This window comes from Callorhinchus milii, unplaced genomic scaffold, assembly GCF_018977255.1.
Source record: "Callorhinchus milii isolate IMCB2004 unplaced genomic scaffold, IMCB_Cmil_1.0 Scaffold11, whole genome shotgun sequence".
In the NCBI taxonomy this organism is placed as follows: Eukaryota; Metazoa; Chordata; class Chondrichthyes; order Chimaeriformes; family Callorhinchidae; genus Callorhinchus; species Callorhinchus milii.
In genome coordinates, this window is record NW_024704752.1 from 18,425,515 (window position 1) to 18,444,619 (window position 19,105).

General features: G+C 41.7%; 1 protein-coding gene across 4 annotated transcripts in view; it reads right to left on the reverse strand.

Moving 5' to 3' along the window:
• Positions 1 to 3,361: 3,361 nt before the first annotated feature.
• The window catches only part of golim4a (golgi integral membrane protein 4a), a 40,649-nt gene continuing 24,905 nt past the window's right edge, over positions 3,362 to 19,105 (reverse strand). For 2 of the 4 annotated variants that reach the window (XM_042339056.1, XM_042339055.1), the window contains exons 6-15: positions 18,585 to 18,667; positions 18,127 to 18,210; positions 13,882 to 13,992; positions 12,891 to 13,310; positions 9,630 to 9,856; positions 9,270 to 9,352; positions 8,695 to 8,786; positions 7,816 to 7,884; positions 6,970 to 7,044; positions 3,362 to 5,385 (exon numbers count right to left, since the gene is read on the reverse strand). In XM_042339056.1, the coding sequence (XP_042194990.1) occupies positions 5,227 to 5,385; positions 6,970 to 7,044; positions 7,816 to 7,884; positions 8,695 to 8,786; positions 9,270 to 9,352; positions 9,630 to 9,856; positions 12,891 to 13,310; positions 13,882 to 13,992; positions 18,127 to 18,210; positions 18,585 to 18,667 (1,403 nt within the window). In that variant the 3' untranslated portion in view covers positions 3,362 to 5,226. The remainder of the gene's footprint in view (positions 5,386 to 6,969; positions 7,045 to 7,815; positions 7,885 to 8,694; positions 8,787 to 9,269; positions 9,353 to 9,629; positions 9,857 to 12,890; positions 13,311 to 13,881; positions 13,993 to 18,126; positions 18,211 to 18,584; positions 18,668 to 19,105) is intronic. The other 2 variants (XM_042339057.1, XM_042339058.1) reach the window with 2 other exon arrangements.

Consider the following 19,105-nt stretch of genomic DNA (forward strand, 5'->3'; position numbering starts at 1 on the left):
CACACACACACACATGGACTAATCACACCAACCTATGGGAAGCGTTGTACAGGCTTATTATATATGATCGGTTGATTAGATTATTGGCAATAGATTATCGATCATAAACCATAGCGCGCAAGTTCAGGTAAAATGGTCTTGATTGCTGCATGCACAATGTGGGAGAGAAACCCTTTTTTTTAAAAAAAAACTTATTCTAGAACATCTGTTTTTAACAGGTCCCCAAGCAGAGGATTTGGTTTTGAAAGAAAACGCTTCGTCTCTGAGAAAGGGAACACAGAGCAGAGAAACACAAGATCAAAGATTGCTGGAAAACTGGGAAAACTGTCTGGTGAGGCTCGGGAATAAGACCAAAATCAACATTTCACCACGTGTGCAAAATCATCGTACGATGGGACCTAACTTGCAATATTTCTTAAAAGAAATAAGGAATCGTGTGAGCGCGATTCACTCCGGAGACAGACTGGGTTAGGAGTTCTGACGTCAGGTGTCTCCCATTATTGTAAAAATGATCGTCTTTCCTTTGTCATCAATAGGAAGTAAACCTTTCATATCAGGACCTTGGAGATGCCTATCAGCTGGAAAACTTTTACAAGATTCTGCGGAGGTTGATTCGAGTTGAAAAACTTCAACTGGTGGACAACTCTCTGACGGATCTCAGTTGTATCAGACTGCCAAGGTAGATGAACTAAGCGATACGGACTGAAACACAGCCGCTGATCTAATAATGATGGTAACAATTTAAAACATTCAAGTTCGGTTCAAGAAACATGGCTATGTTTTTAATGACAAGTGTATCACATTTGATTATTATTGTTTCTGGTTTTATGCTGTGGGAATGTTACAAATAAGCTCAATCACCACCCCCCACCCCACGCTTCCACTAAATTATTTACTAAAGTTGCACACTTAATACGTTATTGCAAGCAGAAATGACTTTTTGCCTATAACAAACCTCTAAATTATCCCTTCAGGGTGTTATTGTTGTATTAGGTAAGTCTGACAAACAATGGCAATATAATGTAAATTGATTTGTAAAGTCCTTGGGTTATGGAAGTTTCATTTTCTAGTGATTACTGTAGGGCACTGACATGTCCTGTTATATGAAAGGGAATTGTATTCTAGTTCCTCCTCATGTGATCATGTGGGACTTAAATGTTGTTCTTTACAAGTTCATTCATTCTCAACTCAACCCATCCTCTCTGGTGATCTGGAAAATAACCATTATAATCTCAGCTCAAAGAGTAAAGGAGTTCATAGTCACAAGCTTAGTGACTTACATTAATACATCTCTTTCCCCTAGTCACAAATCCAATGTCTTTTCAAGGTTGAATGAGTATAATGCTAAATTAGACCAGTTATATAGGAAAACAGGAACAGAAGGCCATTGAACCAGTTCCATAGAGATCCCTCCTCCCCCCCACTTCTCATGAGGAATACTGCAAGTTCCTGAATATATAAGTTCTCTCTCTGTTCTTTCAGATTCTCAATGAAATATCAAACTCTTTGCAGGTGTAAAGAACTTCATCTCAAGAGAAATCATTTAACATCCTTCAAACAACTGCCGAAAATCCCCCAAATCCAGTTTCTGTCACTCGCTGACAACAACATTGAGACATTAGGAGGACTTCACAAGCTCAGGACAACTCCATTAGAATCACTCACGCTGAAAAGAAACCCATGTGAATTTCAGGACAAGTACAGATCCAGGTGGTGTGCTACTTACTTTATACTTCAATTTAAAATTAAACCAAAATTTTCCATCAATTCTAATCAATAGTCACGTGAGTCTTTTTAAGGTTATATCATTGTGTATTTTGTTTCAGTGTATTCACCTGTTTGCCAAACCTGAAGACATTAGATGGGATTCCCAAGTTGCCAGCTGACTCTACCCCGGTGGAAAGTCTCGCTAACTCCAGAACCTGCGCTATTTCCTGACGGGCAAAAGTCTAGGCTGATACTCCAATTCCGTGCTGGGGGAGCGCTGCTTGGTCAGAGGTGCCGTCCTTGGATGAGACATTAAACCAATGCTCAGGTGGACAGCAAAGATCCTGTGGCACTATTCAAAGAGAGGAGGGAGTTTCTTCCAGTGTCCTGGCGAGCAATCCCACAGATCAAACTACGCGTTCACTGCATGGCCGTTTGGGAGACAATTGCAATGCGCCACTTGGCTGCTATGTTCGCCAAGAAAATAGACGCTTCACATTACAGTAAATACCGTGAAATGCTTCAGAGACATTCCAGAATCAAGTACAAGGAAAATTATTATCGTTGCAAAGTGTTATATTAAATGCAATGAATTATTATTATTATGAATACTAATGAAAACCTACCTTTGAGAGACTCCGAATATTGTGCAGCTAATGTTGATACTATTCCATAAAGAATGAATATTTTTGCATCAAATTACACCTCGAGTTTGCTGTGCACTTTATTACACAGGACATTTTTTAAATTATTTAGCAGTTTTAGTATGGTGTTAAAATATTTATAGATTACCTGAAGCATTTTATGGTGTAGGCTCATTTGAATAAAGGAATTCTGCTTCCTCACCGCCCCCACACCACCCCCAAAAAATATTACTTAATGCAATAACATCCAACTTAATTACAATTCAATTATTTTCTCTGGAAGTACTTTGTAGAAAATTGCTGCTAATAGAAGTTATAGCTCTTCATACAGATAAAATATGAACTGTGAGGTGTTTTACTTGGCATCTTATTTTAAAGAGAGTGGCAGTGTGTTTCACCGATTATCAGCGGCAGATTCGGTGTGTAATTGAACAGTGCATCCCAATCCAATTGAAGAGCATTCCCAGTGGAGCAGTATGATCTTTCCTCTTCCCAGCATTAACATCCCTGTGGCTTTCCCCCTCCTCACCTGGTCGGAGTCCATCCCAATCATTGTAAGGCACTTTGATATTCTATGTGACGGGCGCTATATAAAAGCAAGTTGTTGTTTTCTGACCCAACCTTCTCAATAGCTGTCCTGAAAGTTCTTTCTACCTCTATAAACTCAACTTGTGTTCTACTTTCTCAGTGCGTCACAAAGTATTGTTCCAGATTTACTATTTCAACTCCCTTTCGAAATTTTCATGCAGACACCTTCTCTGAAGACCAAAGAGCCCAAGTTGGTCTAATTGATTCTATTCCTCTGCCTGTTAACTGTGTGTAATGTAGCATCTAAACCCATAATATTCATCACATAACTTACAAATAGTGACAGCTTAACCTCCACGTCGCTTCAAACCTTGATCTTTTGCAAATAATAATAATAATATTGCAAAGATGTCCATGTCTTAAAGTGCGCTAGAATAAAAATAAATAAAAGATGCCAAACATCAAAAAGCACTACTCAAAAGTAATACAGAAAAGGACCAATCACAAAGCTTTAATGACAACCAATATTTTCACAAAAGTTTCCTTTTTTTTAAAGAAATGATAGCATATTACTATATATACTTCCAATTTTTGTTGATCAGCATTGTTGCTATTTACATAATGTACATTTTACAGTGATAGAGCGCTCTGTAGGCAGAAGCTCTCACACATTTCTCACTGCGTGTATATGTGGCTGCCAATTAAATACAGTCAAAACATTATCCTTTAAAGTCCTCAGCATAATCAAACCCCCTTCCTTCCCCGCCCTCAAAAATATAAAGCACATTATGATACACAGTTACTCATCTACGCTTCGATTTGGTTAAAAATATTTGGATAAATGTACCCCCAACAGCATCATACACTTTGGTAACATACTAAATTGTCCAGGTTAAAAAGTATCACGTCAAACTAATTCTCTAACCCTGCGGATTATATAAAAAAAAGCATTCTCGTCACGTTAAAAAGAAAGTGAGCAAGATACTAAATGTGAAGGCACTACACAAATGTACAACGTAACAATAGTACTGTTAAACCTCGAGATAGATCTCGAAAGATCAGATGGCATTTCTCTTTATGACTGCAAATGGATTACAGTACACAATACTGTATCACCGACCAAAGGATTCAATTCATATATCATTATTGTTCAATTCTACTTACCATCGACATTCAAAACGTACTCCTAGTTTGCATCAATAACTCCCAATATTACTTTTCTCGGGTGTAGCAACATATCTTACAACTCCACCTAAAAAGAACATCCTTTAGAAAAGCAATGTATTGTTGTCTTGATAAAAACTTCTTGCCATTTGGAAGAACGAAGATGACCTGGGAGTTTCATATCAATGCTTCACGTGTAGAATACCACAATGAATAAAATAAACAGCACAATCTGTACCCAGTGTGGATTAAGGACTTGCATAATTCTATTATACAATATCGTTTGCTTACAAACTCCCATATGGGCACAAATGTAAATTACATTTTTGCACCAACACTTTTGTTCGGTAACAAGATGCAAATTGGTTATTCTCATCTACGGTAACCAAATTAATCTTTTTATTTGATTTTGCTGTGGGGTTTTTTTTTTAGAAAAAAGAGCAATTCTGATTCTTTTCAGTTACATAAGGCTCCCTGTGCAACACACCAAGGCACACTTACAATGGTGTCCTTTAGGGCACAAAACATGGGAGTCATCCTAGTGCCGTGCGGACTCTTAAACACTCATTGACGTACCAGAATACTGTACTATTACTCCATAAAACAAATGCCGACAGATATGGTTAACACTGGGCAGATTAACCATACCAGTAAAAAGCCCTTTATGAATTGCATTCCTGCAACAAAGCTGAAAATAACCATGTTACCGTGCAACTCTGACCAACGGTTATGAATACTCTGTACAGTATAGCACTTAACGTAATCTCACCACACGACTAATATCTGTTCACGGTGAGCAGAAAATACCAGCCTTCAGGTTTCGATGTTATTTTCAAAGTACTATTTGAACTCACTGAAGTTCGCCTTGCGTTATGTAGTCTCAAAGTCCCAGACCCAGGCATGTGTAACAAAACATCTCAAAAGGAGCCGACATTGGAAGAAAACCTTTTTTTTTAACTCCCTTAGAAATAGAGGTAATTAATTGATCAGAGAGCAGACAGTTTCGAAGGGATTCCATACATCCGCTAATAAAACATGTAAATGATCCTGAAACATCATATCAAATATATCTATGTAGAAGTATCTATATAAAAAAAATGGCAGTTCCACCAACTCAACTGAGAGGATGAAGCGAATTGTTTTTTTTTTAAAAAAACTTTTTTTTTATTATATATAAAAAAATTCACATCTCTCCCCTTCGACGCATCTTCACGGCAGGCACCTCGGCCTCATCCTCCTCTTCCTCATAGTTCTCGTCTTCTTTTTCCCCCTCGTCCGGTTTGGCATTGTCTGCAGCTGCTTCTTCATCTTGCTCATCGACCTCCCCTTCCTTCTCCTCAGCCTGAAAAAGAGGGACATTTTATTTTGGTCAGCCGCCATGACACGTGCAGATGGACACCCATCACCTCGGTTAAGATTGCCCAAACAATCGCATTGACAAGTGAATGCAATATGACAATACAGAATTACATCGGTATCGCGCCTCTCAACAACAACAACTTGGATTTTTAGCTCTCTCACATGTCAGGAGGACATCCCAAGGCGCTGGACAGTCAGGGAAACATCTCACCAGAAAGTGAAGGGAGGTCGGGTGTGATAATCGTATACGAGAGAACTAGCAGGATTTCCTTGTGTATCGTTTTTTTTGGTCAGGTGGGTGTCTGGCAAGTGCGGAAACCCATCACCGTGCTTAAAGAGTATCCAAACCAAGCTGAGGTTTGCCCGTCTACACATGGAAATCCCAGAGATAGATTGTTGGAATGGAATGCGCTCTCTTTCTCTCTCTGGAGGGACACATCCTGTTTACCTAATTCCTTAGGATTATCCAAACTAGACGGGGTTCCATATACACCACCTACACACGGAAGAACTGCTGGAGTTCAACCAGCTATTGAAAGCCATTGAACAGCGCCATCTGGTAAGCTTGGGTTTGCAGGGTTAACAGGAGCAGAGTGTCCCCAGTGACTGGAAATCATACAAAGAGGGAAATAGCACACCACTGGGACCAGGTGCAATGGACACGGCTGACAGCTGACACAGCCAGCACGGCAGGAAGGTTACAGCCACACACATACAAGCTATCAGCGAGAGGAGAGCAAGGCAGAAGATTCCGCAGTGAAGTGAGACAATGACAAAATACTAAAACCACCATTTCTACCATTATTGTCAGGTTTCCTAAAGTGAATGTCTTTTAATAATATAAGTAATGTATAATAATAATAATCCTTGCCATTTGATGTAGTGCCTTATCACTTTTTTTATTCATAATTTTTATTTTATTATTGCCTTTTCTTCTCTCTATTAGTTTTCCTGTACAACTTCCACTTAATTGCTAATCATTTATATGCTGAAAAGCACTTACGTGAAAGGTGTTATATAAATGCAAGTTATTATAGTATTTATTAAACTAGCGTCTTATTATTCTATGTGGTTCTGATTTTGGAAGCCAGAAATGGGCAGTAACATAAAAAGGTTATTTTCTTCTCTCTATTCTGCTCTCTATTCTCGCCGCTTCTGTGCACACCAGTCAACAACAAGTTGCACTTACATAGCAGCCTTCACGCAGGTTGGGCGTGGCGAAAACCGGACTGCATGGGGTTCGAGTAGGGAGCGGTGTCAGCAAAGTTGATTTGCGATGACGCATTCCAAAACTTGCACAGCGCAATAATAATGTACTTTTGTTGAATCACATGGGAAAGGAACAGGCTCTGATGGTACATAAATTGCTTAAGAAAAAACAATCTCATGGTATCAATGAACCTACCTGTGCTTTCATATAGAAGTCTGCATTCCATTCCGTTACCGTCGCCCATTACGCTAGTGTTACGTTGGTTTTCATAAAACCATTTGATCACAGAAAACTCACATTACCACTGGCTCCAAGTGGGTTGGAACTTATTCCCACATGCCATTTCTTCACACTTACATTTTCATTCTCTGTGTACGGTCCTTCCACATTCTCTTCTACCTTTTTAGCTTCTTCAATCAAATCCTCCTGCACCTGTGAGACAATGAGGCCATGAAGCAGAGAGGCACCAGCTACAAAATGGTGGAGGGAGCAACTGGGCACCATATAACAAGATGGAGATGTGCAGATGGAATGGCGTGCAAGGAAACGTTAGGCTGCTTGGGTTTCTCACCCTTCCTCTGTGACCTCCTGCCCCAGACCTTCCTTCAACAATCACTAGCCAAGCTGTGTTTTTCTCATCGGTGCTTTTGGTCACCTTTCTCCCTCTCCCTCCACCCTCCCAGCCCCTCACCTAAAAGCTCAGGCTCCCAATCAGCTGTGGGAAGTGCTTTGACATCCTCCCGAGGTGAAAGATTCTATATGTGAGAGATAGCAGTAGATACTCTAAATAATCTAGACAATTGCTGTATGAAGAACAATCTCCAAAATAACGAAGGTCTGCCCTCTCCTGTTCAAACATTGGAAAGCGACAATAAAGATTACAAAGAATGTACAACACAGAAACAGGTCACTTGGCCCAACCAGTGTTTATACTTCACACAAGTCTCTGCCAATTCCTTACTCTCTCCCACTCGCCTCTCTCTCTCTCTCTCTCTCTCTCATGTGAACGTCTAGATCCCTCCAACGAAAGAAATACTAAACTGCTGACAATTTAAGTTTGTGTAAGCGGAGGGAGTTGGTGGGGGGGGGGAGACGACAAGTCCCATCAAATGAAGTGGCCATTTGCAGGTCATTATTATTATTAATAGAGAACTAAACTTGTGAGGGTCACCGTGATGTGTTTGCCTTTGCTTATCTCCTTACCTCTTCCTCTCCCTCATCCTGGTACTGGTCATCCAAGTTGTCCTCCTGCTGGTCAGGGTTCCCGGCAATCTACAAACACAGATGCGTTGAGATCAGATTTACACCCGATTCAGCAAACAAACTAGAAGCCAGCGAATGACTGAAATCTAACCCCGGGGTTCAAGTAACTTGTCTAAATGTCCAGCATTGTTCAGGATGTCATTCGAGCCACTTTGTTTGCAAAACAACCTTTGTAATGGCCTCCTTAGTCTCAGCTCGGAGCAGGATGTACATTATTCGCTGTGCAATAGTTTTCTAGGTTAAAACAAAACCAATGCAACATGCAGGGGATGCTTTCATTACTGTCCGGGCTTATTGGGAAGTTTTGTCTGTCCGTGCAATTCACAAACCCCTTCCTCGTCACATCCCCGGAACTGGGAAAAGTTAGGAAATGGGAAGAAATCTGCGACCCTTGCCTTGTGATATTTAGCACAAAGAGCACACGTGATGAAACCCTGCAAATTTAACCCTACGTGCCAGCTTCTCCGATAACAAATTGAAAAATAAATAATCCTTATATTTGATATAGCAACTTCCAAAGCGCTTCACAGGTTACACTGTGAAGTGTGCATTTTGTAGGAGGACAGGAGTAAGATACCGGGAGAAACTCCCTTCTCTTTTCGAATAGCTGTTTAACTGAACAACAGATTAACCGTATTTAAAAATAGGGTGACAGTGAATCCACCCGGCTGCACAGCTAGCTGCAGAAATCATCCGTAGCTACTCGACGCTTCACGAAACATCATTAAAGAGCCCAGGGCTGCCACTGTGAGCTGCTAATGGAACATCATCAGGTAGATCAGTGCCAGATTAATCTCTCACAATAAGTCATGTGTAAACCTTCACCTGTTGCTCCATAGCCTCTTGCTCTGGACGATGATCTTCGTTCACCACATCTTCAGGCTCCTCTCGCGGATTGTTTTCATCATCAACTAGTGCACGAACATGACAAGAGAAGCCGTCAGTAATTCAATCCGTTTCTCACACTCAACACACCCATTCGCAGTAACAAAGTACAGTAAATGGCAACCGGACTTACACGCATTAAGCCAAACAGCGCCTCAACATTTGTTGATAAGAACATAAGAATTTGCTGGGAGAAAGATGACCGAGGTCCATCCAGTTTGCCTTTCGCCATCTTGGCAGTGGCTTGACATGTCGTGTCCCAAACTACATACTGTCTCCCCAGATATTATTTTCTAGCAAAAATTGATCTAACTTGTTCTTGAAACAAACAACATTTTCTGCTTCCACCATCTGTCTCCCTGGTGATGTCAAAATAAATGTGATTTATTTATTTCATCTTTTGAGCATGCCTGAAGTTAGGCCGAGTACAACACTGAAACACCTCTAGGCTGCAATGAGCATGGTGGTTAAACTGTCTAAAACTTCGATCAATGGTGATGGAAGCTTACCTTCCTCCTCCTCCTCTTCCTCACGCACATCCTGCTCATCCTCAGCCTCAGGAACATCTTCGTTCTGGAACTCCAACTCCTGCCTGTAAGGTCAGCAAGACAATCACCATCACAGATTAATAACGATTTCTGTTCCTGCACAGAGATATGATGAAATCAATACAGAGACCAACAAGGGACTTGAGCACAATGGCTAGAAGCTTATTGGGTCATGGGTTTGGCCACAGTTTACTGTGGGATCCGGAGGATTATCTCACCATCCATTAACCTAACCACAGTGCAAGGCAATAAACAAAAACCTTCTCTTTAAGTGTAATCCCACTATGGGGTATAACGGTGTTTGTGTAAAAAAAAAATCACCTGAGTTGCTCTTGCCGTAGTAATAATTCCTTGCGTTCGGCTTCTTCCTGCAGCTCACGCTCTCTCTTCTGGAGATATTGCTGGCGTTCCATGTACTCTTTCAATCTCTGCTGGTGAAGTGTTTCCTGGTGTTCTTTCAGCTTACGTGCTTCTTCTGCCCGTATGTTTGCCAATTTCTGCTGCTCCAACTGTTCTTCGTATGGTGACTTGCGTCTTTTCCTTTCAATCTGGGCCAAAAACATAGGCATGAAAGTTCCTGAGTTCATATTTATGAGTTTTGCATTTGTGCCCCTTAAAAACACAGCCAATGGGGTTATTTATATAATGGAGCAATAAAGCAACTACTTGGATAATGAAAACCTTTGTAGTTTGCTAAGGAATGTTTTTTCAACGTAAGAAATTATTCATGGTGGCAATTAAACATGAAAGAAATTGAAAGCAAATTGGTTGAGCACTTTCGCATTGGAATAAAATTTGACTGACTGCTATCCTTTATCTACACATCACAGGTTCTGAATTTTGCCTTCCCTCCATGCACATCGTTAAGAAGCGGGTAACCTCAATGTATTTTTTAACAGCACAAAGGCCTACACACCACTACATGATCAGCTGGAAGCACGCACTATATATTAGGTAAGTTTCCTTACTCCACACACCTCTGTTTACCTGCAGTAAGTAGGAACCCGGTTGTTAGTCGATTGGCAGATCGCTTTTTGGGGGTAGAATTACAATTAAAAATCATTAAAAACAATTAGAATTACAATTTGATCACTCAAACCAGGACTGTTTGGGGGACACTGCTGTGCGCAACTGGCTGCCACGTTTCATCCACAAAATATACAGTCACTATACTTTACAGTATATTCTGTGAAGCGCTTTGAGATGCCTCAAAGACTTGATAAGGTGCTACATCAAATGCAAGGATTATTATCGTAATTATTATTATTATTACAGGGCCTAACTGGTGCATCTTGTGTTTTGAACACAAAAGGAGTGCTGATTGAGTAGAAGCAAACCTATTCCAATATCAAACAGTTAAACAAAATACTGAAGCCAGAAGCAATCTACGCTCAAGAGGCTGAAAGCAATAAAAGATTTAATTACAGAGCCAAACTAATGAGAAACATTAACTCCTTAAATAGTCTAGTGAATGAAGGTAAAAAGGTCCAGCAACAGCATCCAGATCAGAAGCTTGACGTTTAAACACCAGACTCTGCTGAGTCAGCTGATATCAGCCAAGGTGGTACTCAATGAACTCGAGTTGCCCGGGTTAAGGAAGGGAGAAAGCAACTGGAGTCCTGTTGACGGTCACTGTTCCGAGACCCTTGTTGGATAGTGCACCTGTGCGAACGTACAGCATTTAGCTGTGGTGCCCCCTGAGCAAGGTACAGAATAGTGACTGACATCCACGGAACCAGATTTTGCAGATGGGTAAAGGAGCCAAAATACACAACAACAAGATTGTATTTATAGAGCGCCTTTCATGTCGGGAGGACGTCCCAAGGTGCTGGACAGTTGGGTCGGGACCCGAGCATTGGGGAAATGGTCAGGATGAGGGGAGGGAATGAGGAGTAGAGAGTCGAGAGGGAGCTGAAGGCATGGTCGAAGAAATAATAATAATAATAATCAGGAGAGCTTGGAAGGAGGAGAAAACTAACCGGTGGAAAAATAACTATTTGTAGAGAATTTTGTTTTGTTTTAAAAAAGTTAATTAGATTGCTATTTGAGCTGTTATTAAAACGAGACCAGGCAGCTGTCATTGTCAGCTGTTAAGGAATTAAACCCAGAAAAGGTCGATTTCCACGTTCTGATGATCTGGAGGAGGTTTGGCCTAAAGATAAGACATCCTCAGCCACGCAGAAAGGATTGGTAACAGTGGAAATAAGTGTCTGAGGGAAGAGGTAGAAACATAACACACTGAACTGGGTCTACAATTACCTTCTTAATAATAATAATCCTCGCATTTGATACAGCGCTTTATCACGTCTTCGAGACGTCTCAAAACGCTTCACAGAATATACTATCAAGTGAATTGACTGCATATTTTGTGGGTGAAATTCGGCAGCCGCAGCGCAATCAAATGAGAAGCAGGACTCCAACTCAAACACACAGCCTGACCAAAAGTGCCAACAAATTAGCAGCAATTTGCTGGCAAAGATTCAGTGTAAACCCAGCAAAAGTGACTGACGGGATTGTGTCTTGCACAGCAACTCTGTGTACACTGAGATCGACTTCAACGCAGATGAGGTCACGGCGTCCAAGATAAATCCCCGTGGGGCCAAAAGCAATAGGTGTGGCTTGAACAACTGGCAAATAAATAGCAGCAAGGCTCACAAATATGCTACAGACACTTTGCAAAACTAATTTGGAATCTCAACGCCCCTGAAGAATACGATTTTGCAACAGGAAATATAAATCTGGCCGAATGGAAATCCTGCCTCGAAATCATCTATTTCAAAAATCGTTACCAGCAATGGAAATGGGGCATAAATGTGAGACTGATGGACACATTCCAGACCCAAAGGCTCTCTCCTCTCTCTCTCTCTCAGCCTCAGGAATCCACTGCACAACAGGAACAAGTAACCCACGTGCTACAGAGGAGCCGGACACACTAACTGTCTGCAGGACACCTGTGCCAGATGATTCACCACAAAAATCCTTCTGAAAATGAGTCAGACGTGTTTTTAAGTTTGCCACAAAGGCAGGTCTGTCTCTCTCTCCCTCTCTCTTTCACACACTCACACTCTCTCTCGATCCCCGGAAGAAAAAACAAAATCAGCGAGATCACGTCACCCAACATTGCCAGAGAGAAAGTCGCTCCAGAATAGTTTATGCCGAGTTATCAGATTTCATCTAACGAACACGAGAGGCCACAAAGAGCAAGCAGAAATAGATCATGCCTCGGAATAACAATAATAATGCTTGCATTTGTTATCGCGCTTTCACATTGGGAGGACATCTCAAAGTCCTTCACAGGATTTACTGTAAAGTGTATTGATTACGCACTTTGTAGGTGAATGCAGCAGCCAATTTCCACACAGCAATGTCCTACTAAACAGCCATGAAGTGAAATGATCAATTTTATTTGGGTGATTGTTGGCTGAGACATTGGGAGAAACTTCCTTTCTCTTCTCAGATAGTGCCATGGGATCTTTATCATCCACCTGAACAGGGACAACACCTCTGACAATGCAACAAAAACCTGAATTTAGCGAAGAAGGATTTAAAAAGGATTTGAAGAACAATAGACGATTCCATTACCTCATTAGGTTCATTCCTATTCAAGTCATTATTCTCTTGGTCTGTGTGCTCGTTGCCATTGCCCTCATCTTTAACACCTTCCTCCTCTTTCGATTGTTGGTGTTTCTCCAGATGTTCCATTCCTTGATCTTCTCGCTCGGGCTGTTCACTTTCCCTCACATGTTCACGCTGTTGGTGTCCTTGCCACTCAGCCTGGCCAGTCTGCTGCATCTTCTCATCATCCCTCTGCGCAGTTTGGCCCGGCTGATCGTTTCTGGGCCAGTTTTCATGATGATGTTTGCCTTGTTCTTCCCTTGTTTTAGTGTCATCATTCTCCCCAACCATTGGCTTCACCTGCAGCTGTGCATCTTCCTGCTGACTATTCCTCATCGGTTCAGTGTTATCTGCTCCGTACAATGTCCGCTTTGGTTCTTCATTTCTCTGAAATAAAGACAGATGCATTTGTTGCTTAAGTGCAGAGACATGGATTGATTCTGGGGCTGATACCTGAACAGGCCGGTTAGAGGGTATCGATCTGGAGCAGAGATTCTACCCACTCAGCTCGTTAATCCTGCAAGCTAAAGCTCGAACAGGTAGGGTGGTTCTAGCTGGACAAGCAGAGGGAAAGCTTGCCAGAAAGTATTCACAAAGCCAAGCTGCAGCCCCCAATGCACACTCCCATCGCACAGGTCCCCAAGCCAACCTGCTCCTAATACCCTCCGGGTTTAGACAATCGGGATGTGTCCTCCAGGGAGAGGAGGGCACATTCCATCTCAGATACGGAGAAATGTCCAATGTGTGGGTTGTATGTACTGTATTTGTGGAACTCTATCCAGTTTCAATACTCTCGATAAAGCATTCTGATTGGTTTCCAAGAGTGATCAGACCAAATGAAAAGATAAAGAAACAGATAACTGGGTAGCATAATCTAACAAAACACAAGATGAGTTTAATAATCTGTGGTATCCAGGTTTCTGATTCCCCCCCCACACGTTGAGGTCTCCAAACTAACCTGTTGTGTTTGGTCTGTATCCAGGTATGGTGCATTTTGGACCTGTTTGGTGTTTAGGCTCGCCATCTTATTTAGGGTATCTTTCAGCTGTTTGTACTCTTCCATTTGGACCTAGAAAGTCAGAATTTGGTAAATATCAATAAATAAGACAAGATCCATCACCTTTGTGACACTGCGAGTCTTTGATAGGCCACTGCATCTCAACCTCGCAAAACATCCACAAAATGTGACCGTTTATTTTGTTATAGTCAGAAACGGTCAGGATAAGCTGAAGAAATATTGAACACGTTTCTCCAACACTTTCAACGATTTTAAACAAGTGAACATATAAGGCAACACAGTGACACAGGATGATGCTGACTTGCTCATGCTGACAATCTGATACGCAAATGGTTCACAAGTCACAACCCCTCTGCCGTGAAAACAGCCACAAGACCGGACACTGTCCCACTCATAAGAAGGGAAATTTAACCTTTAATTCAGAGCAGCTTTCCAGGAGGCTTGACAGCATATTCTGTGCCCAAAATAGGTGGGTAAACTCAAACAATATCAATCTGTGCACAGCAATTCCTAATAAAATAATATTCCTCGCATTGCAAACTACGCCTTATCAAATTGTCCATATGTCTCAAACTGCAGTGACTGTATTTTGTAGCCAAACGTGGCAGCCAATTTGCACGTGGCTTTGTCCCTCAAACGGACACGAAGTGAATGGCCAATCTGATTTAGTTATTTAAAAATATATATTTTAATTAAATTTTAATTACTTGACAGTCTAACTCAGTGCTCCCCATTACCCCATCAACTTGGGACTTGGAGCTCAAAGCATTGACGTGGACCTCAGCAAAGTAGGAAAATCGTTCCCCTCTAATGAGTGAACATAACTCAGTGGGTACAGCTTACATATCAGAACTCACAGTAATTAGGAATGCTTTATGGCTCATCAAAAATTCAAAACAATGCTAATGAATAAGCATTCGGTGCAAGGGAATTCATGTGGCCCCCTGGAGGGGACATGGGTCTCTGGGGGCTTTACATTCAGCACTTTATTAAAACTTTTCCCACACATAGAATTACACACAGGCTATTCAGCCATGAAACTCGCCATTCAGCCCCACTCATCCATGCAGTTGTTTATACTCTACACCAATCGCCACGCCCTCTCACCCCCTTTCTCCATCTTCCTCCCACTACCCTTCTACCACATGCATGCAAACGCTCCCATAAGGGAACTTGATCCTCGGATACAAAGGCCAGTGGAAATCTGGAACTCTCTCCCCCAAAAGGCTGGGGATAATCATTTCTGATTATCCATTTATGACATCCATTTATGTTTTCAAGACTGAGGTGGAGAGATGTTTGTTAGGTCAGGGATCAAGGGATATGAGGCAAAGGCGGGTAATTGGAGTTGAGGTACAGATCAGCTATGATCTTGTAGAATGGCAGAACAGGCTCAAGGGGCTGAATGGCCACATCCTGTTCCTATGCATTTAAGTGTCAAAAACAGGAGTAGCTACATTGCTGTGCAACTTCCTCGTTGCTAGTGTTTAAATAGTGATGTTGTCTTAAGACTCGATCATAATGTGGAAAACCAGTTGTTTTCCAACATGGGTTGGTTGCTTAGCTTTATTAGATGCTGGAACACTGTAAACCTGTATCGCTTAGAAGTAATACCCTGGTAAATTCTCTCTCGACCCCCTTCTGAGAAACAAGCCTCATCTCAAGAGTTTAGAAACAGCAGTCAGATTAGATTTGACGTGTAGCCGTGGAAATGAGTAGAGGAGCAAAGCAAACCCCCAGTGAGGCTTCTTTCTGAAGCATAAATTTAACTGAGTCAGTTAAAGAGCGCACCAGAGGTGCGTTGTTTTAACATGTGATTAGCATGAGATGGAATTTCAGGCCTCTGGTGTGTATCCATTCTGTCAGGTTTGCCACTGATCGGTGGGTGCTCTCAGGATTTTTTCTGCATGTGGGGAGGAGTAAGGAGTAGAGAAAGAAAGTACAGCTAGCAAAAAAATATCTCTGAAGTTCACTTGTGTTTCATCTGTCTAAGGCAAGCAGTAAGAGGGTGAGGAACAAGACTTTTCCCCTCTCACTATTGGCATTATTGTACATGAGCAATTTCTGCTCTTCATCTTATACAGGAGAACATTCAACTATGACTGGTTGGTTTGACAGAAATTGACTTTCCACTACACAGTGCTTTGTGAAGTCTATTCATTCATTTTTTTTCCCCCCACGTTTGCGAATCTCTGAAGGACAGCCAGAAACAAAGCCATTTATTTGCAAGAATGCAAAAACGAGTGGGTTGGAATGACGACACACCCATCTGATCGTATCCTTCCAGAAAACCCACACTTCGCCCTCCTTCAGCAAACCAAACAAACGTGGCCATCGTCATCATTAAAGAAGACCTGAATAATAGATGCCATAATGTAGGTCAGAGAGCACACCGCACCTCTCCATTGTTCGATCTCAGAAATTATGTCTTTGTTGCAGGTCAGACATAGGCAGCGCTTTGAGAGTGCAGTTCTGGGCACAATTGACCACCGTTTTTCCTGGCTGCAGCGTGCGCGGGTTCCAAGAATCAAGCACAAGTACAACACTGCGCAGTAATGCAGAGAAGGTCCCGGTGTTCCTCAGAGAGCAGACAATTTTATCAGCAACAAAAAACAAACAAAAAAAAAATTCCCTTTCATCTCACGTGAAATATTGCTGATTCAATTTCTTCGTCTCTGACTGAAACGGTTTAAGGTGATTTGGAGAACACAGCATTCAATTTTAATGTTGCGATAACTATTGTAAAAGGTTATTTTCGTAACCCATTAACCTTTCGTGTTCCACTAACCAGATGCGGTAGTAAAACAGTGCAACTTTTTCCACCACTTGGGGAAAAAAAATCCCAAACCTATTTTTGATAAACATGAATAACTTGAACAGTAGCTTTGAATTTCATGGCGTCAGTCTGGCTCAATCGGTAGCATTCTCGCCTCTGAGTCAGAGGTTGTGGGTTCAAATCCCACGTCAGAACTTTTAACAGTCTCATCTGACACTCCAATGCAATGTTGCAGTGCTGCATTGTCAGAGGTGCCGTCCTTTGGATGAGACATTAAACCAAGATTGCTTCTGCCTGTTCAGGTGGACGTTAAAGATCCCATATCACTGCTGGAAAAGAGAAGGGAATTTCTCTAGGTGTCCTGACTGACAAATTGGTCATTCACTTCATGGCTGTTTGTTGGGTCAATGCTGTGCAAATCAGCTGCTATGTTTAGCCTACAAACACACAGTCATTGCACGCATGTGATAAGGCGTTACATATTCTTCTTCTGTTACTTGGAGGGAAGATGTTCCCCATGTTTACAGTCAGGGTCTGTGCTTTTCTGGAAAGATTCACATGACTATTACATCTTAGAGAAGTTACAAAGAATAGCTCTTTACATGAATTACTCTGGGAACACTCTCCCATTATCCCTCCGCCTAGCTCCCTTCCTTCCTAGTCTTCACATCACACCTGAAGACCTTCCTCTTCGACCGTACCTACGGTCTCCTCCCCCCGGCTCGGCCTCGTGCTCTGCCACTGTCAAGCGCTCTGGGACGTTGCCCTGTGTCAGGGGCGCTGTGTAAATGCAAGTTGTTGTTGTACAGTAGCTGTACGCAGCCTCCTACAATTCCTGGCGAGGTAGTTTTCACATTGTTTTGGGTGTAAACAGCTCAAAAACCAGCAATAACCTAAAACAAAACACGTACGCCCTTAACCGAGATATCCAAGGCCTCACCCAAGAACAAACTTCTTAGCTTAAGGCAATTGGAAAACAAGCTGGAAAATCATACAGTGAGCTTTCCAACACTGGATGTATCGAACAGATTATCTTTCTGTGCAGAAAATGTTAAATAGAACTCCTCTAAAATGGGTGTGTGCTGTAGATCCTAGGAGAAATATCAGTCAGCTCTTACCCGTATAAAGTATAAGTATAAAGCCTTGTTTGCAAATGTAGCACCAAGAATTTCCCCCATCCATCCCATTATAACACAACTTAAAAAGAGGTAATCTTAACAAAAAATCTTTGCTCAGAGGCAGAATGTCGCCATCTGAAGCGATTTAAAATGTGATTCAGTTCTGTTTAATTACGTTTTGTATAATGTCATTTCTGCAGAAACACATAATGGGCAATAACATTAAACAAAAGTGTTTCGCTTGCGAAAACAGTTTCTTTGAAAAGAAAAAAAAGTACAAATGCACCTGACCTGAGCAGCAGACAGAGAGTTTTTGTGGTCTTCTAAAGTGAGCTGCAGTTGATCATGTTGCAATAATAAGTTCTTATGTTCTTGCTGCAGAAACATGAAAAAAGACTGAAACGTGAAAAAAAAAGTAAGGAAACTTGCCTAACTTTACACCCTGCCCGGGAATCGAACTCAGGTCCCCTCGCTTGCGAGGTGAGTGCTCTAACCACTACGCTACGGGATTCCATGAAAGTCCTCTAGTGTCGTGGCAAGTGAAGACATTGGGTGACAACAGGATAGGGCTTGACTGGAACAGCCATGGTTGAGAGAAAGAGAAAGAGAGACAGACAGAGAAGTTAATACTGTAATGTAAATCAAAAACAGGAACGAAAGACATTCTGCATAATCCTTTTCAACATCGACTCACTAGGGACACCCCCGTAGTCTTTCAGAAGTGGCATCAGTAAAAAATGGCACTTTACCCTCACATCCTGCAGCTGAATATGAACATCCTGGTGAGCCTTCCTCAACTTCTTGTTCTCTTCGAGCAGATTATAAATATTCTCTGAAAGTAAAAAGCAAATTGAAAGAGAAGATGCAGCTCCAAGCGTCATCACCTCTGAACGCCGTAAGAAAAGTGATGGTTTGAAAAACAGCGACTGGTTAGGTCTTGGGAAAATAAAATTTCAATAATATTTTAAATAATCCTTGCGTTTGATATAGCGCCTCATCAGGTCATTGAGACATCTCAAAGCGCTTCACGGGAATTACTATCCATCTGTGGAAAAACTTGGTAAAAACCCCTCTATATGTATGCGATAGATTCCAGAACAGACCCTCAATAGGCCGTTCAACGTTGAGTTCTCTAATTTTATAAAGATAGCCCATCAAGTTTAAACCTGACTTTGGACAGTATGGGAGTATGCAAACCAACAAACTTCAGGAGACTTTCCTGGGACACTGGAACATTTGTTTGCCTGATGCTCCGTTTGTGGCTTTAGTT